This window comes from Diabrotica virgifera, chromosome 5 (assembly GCF_917563875.1).
Source record: "Diabrotica virgifera virgifera chromosome 5, PGI_DIABVI_V3a".
Taxonomy (NCBI): Eukaryota; Metazoa; Arthropoda; class Insecta; order Coleoptera; family Chrysomelidae; genus Diabrotica; species Diabrotica virgifera.
In genome coordinates, this window is record NC_065447.1 from 147,837,388 (window position 1) to 147,839,120 (window position 1,733).

Below are 1,733 nucleotides of genomic sequence, written 5' to 3' on the forward strand. Positions count from 1 at the left end.
CGACCAAGGATAGGCACCTTTAGATTTTTTACAACATATAAAGATTCTGAACACATATTGTCATTATAAGTCAAATTAACATCAATTTTACCCTCAATTTCTAGTTTTTTATTATCAGGGCCCCCTATGGACTCCTGGCAAACATACATTTTATTTTTGTAGAAATCAGACAACATATTTCTAGAGACACAACTTACATCAGCACCTGTATCAACAAGAAAAGGCATAACATTTATTGTCAACTAAAACTTTTGCAAACCACTGATCTTTATCATTAGTGTAAATGTGTCCTAGATGAAAATCAAAGTTATTTACCTGTAAGTTTTCCATTTCATTTTCTATTCCTACCTCACTTTCAGCACAGTTTTGACCTTCAACTACTCTTACATTCCTGCCGGATCTACATCTAGCTTGCCAATGTCCTTTCTTTCCACATAATCGACAACGACTATCTTTTGCTGGACATCTTTCTCGGCTGTTGCAGCTTGGTACACTACAGTATGTACATTTGTAGTTTTTGTTGGATTTCCCCTGTGTGTTCTGTTGTCCATATTTATTTGGTTCTGCTTGTGATTGTGACCAGTAGTTACCTCTGTGTGCATTGACCGTAGCTACTTCTTGTACTCGTTCTTGCCTAAGAATTCTGTTTTGAGAATTCTGCAGCTCGGCTTGACGTACTGTTAATACAGCTTCCCCTAATGTTAGGTTCTTTTGGAGTTGTAACCTCTCACTTACTTTTACATCTAAAACTCCTACTACTATGCGGTCTCTTATTAACTCATCTTTTAGAGCCCCATAACTACAATGCTCTGCCAGGCTATGGAGTGTAGTGATATATGCATCCACTGACTCCCCTGGCTGTTGACTACGTGTGTTGAACTTGAATCGTTCAAATATTACGTTCTTTTGGGGTATAAAATGAGCGTCAAACTTCTCGATAATAATACTATATACTTGCTGTGCGGGTGTTAGATTAAATTGAGTTATATCCTCTGCTTCTGCCCCCATTAGATACACTAACATATCAATTTTTTCAGCTTCTGGTTTTTTTATAAAACCACTAACCGACATATATCTTTGTAACCTCTTTTTCCACTGATTCCATGATCCTGGAAGGGAGAAATTAAACTCAGAAGGAGCTGATACTGTTGCCATGTTGGCAAGCACATGGCTGGCTGCTTGATTCTCTGCCATCCCTGGAATTATTTCACTCTATTTCTGCTCTTCGAAGAAGGTTCTACTTGCCAAATATTCCTCGGAGTATTTGCAAGTTCGCTGCCACCATGTAGAATTATTGAGACAATCTTTATTTAGCACTTTATTACAATTATATTTCAAAGCCACAATCCTTCATTAACCTAACTTCTACTAACTACTTGACATCCTGTCCTTCTCCCCAAAGAGGTTCTCTGTCTCAAGTACCGACTACGTTTCTGAAGGAAACGTATAAGTGGTTGCATACTGAGCTGACTCTACACTTAGTACCAAGTAAACACATTGAAATACAAAATGAACAAATAGAACTGGTAGACAAATATATATATATATCTGGGTCACGCAATTAAGATAGGTAAGGACAATCAAACAACAGAAGTATCCAGAAGAATAATACAAAGATGGGCAGCATACGGAGCTCTTAGGGACATTTTTAAGAGTGACATTCCAACTAACATGAAGAAAAAAGTTTTCGACCAATGCGTGCTACCGGTGATGACCTATGGTGCAGAAACATT

At 37.7% G+C, this 1,733-nt stretch overlaps 1 protein-coding gene across 1 annotated transcript; it reads right to left on the reverse strand.

Annotated features, from left to right (window-relative positions):
* Window positions 1-210: 210 nt before the first annotated feature.
* Window positions 211-1,155, reverse strand: LOC126885490 (uncharacterized). The gene has a single exon (XM_050652067.1). It carries the CDS (start codon window positions 1,153-1,155, stop codon window positions 211-213), a length of 945 nt encoding a protein of 314 aa, XP_050508024.1.
* Between the last annotated feature and the right edge of the window lie 578 nt (window positions 1,156-1,733).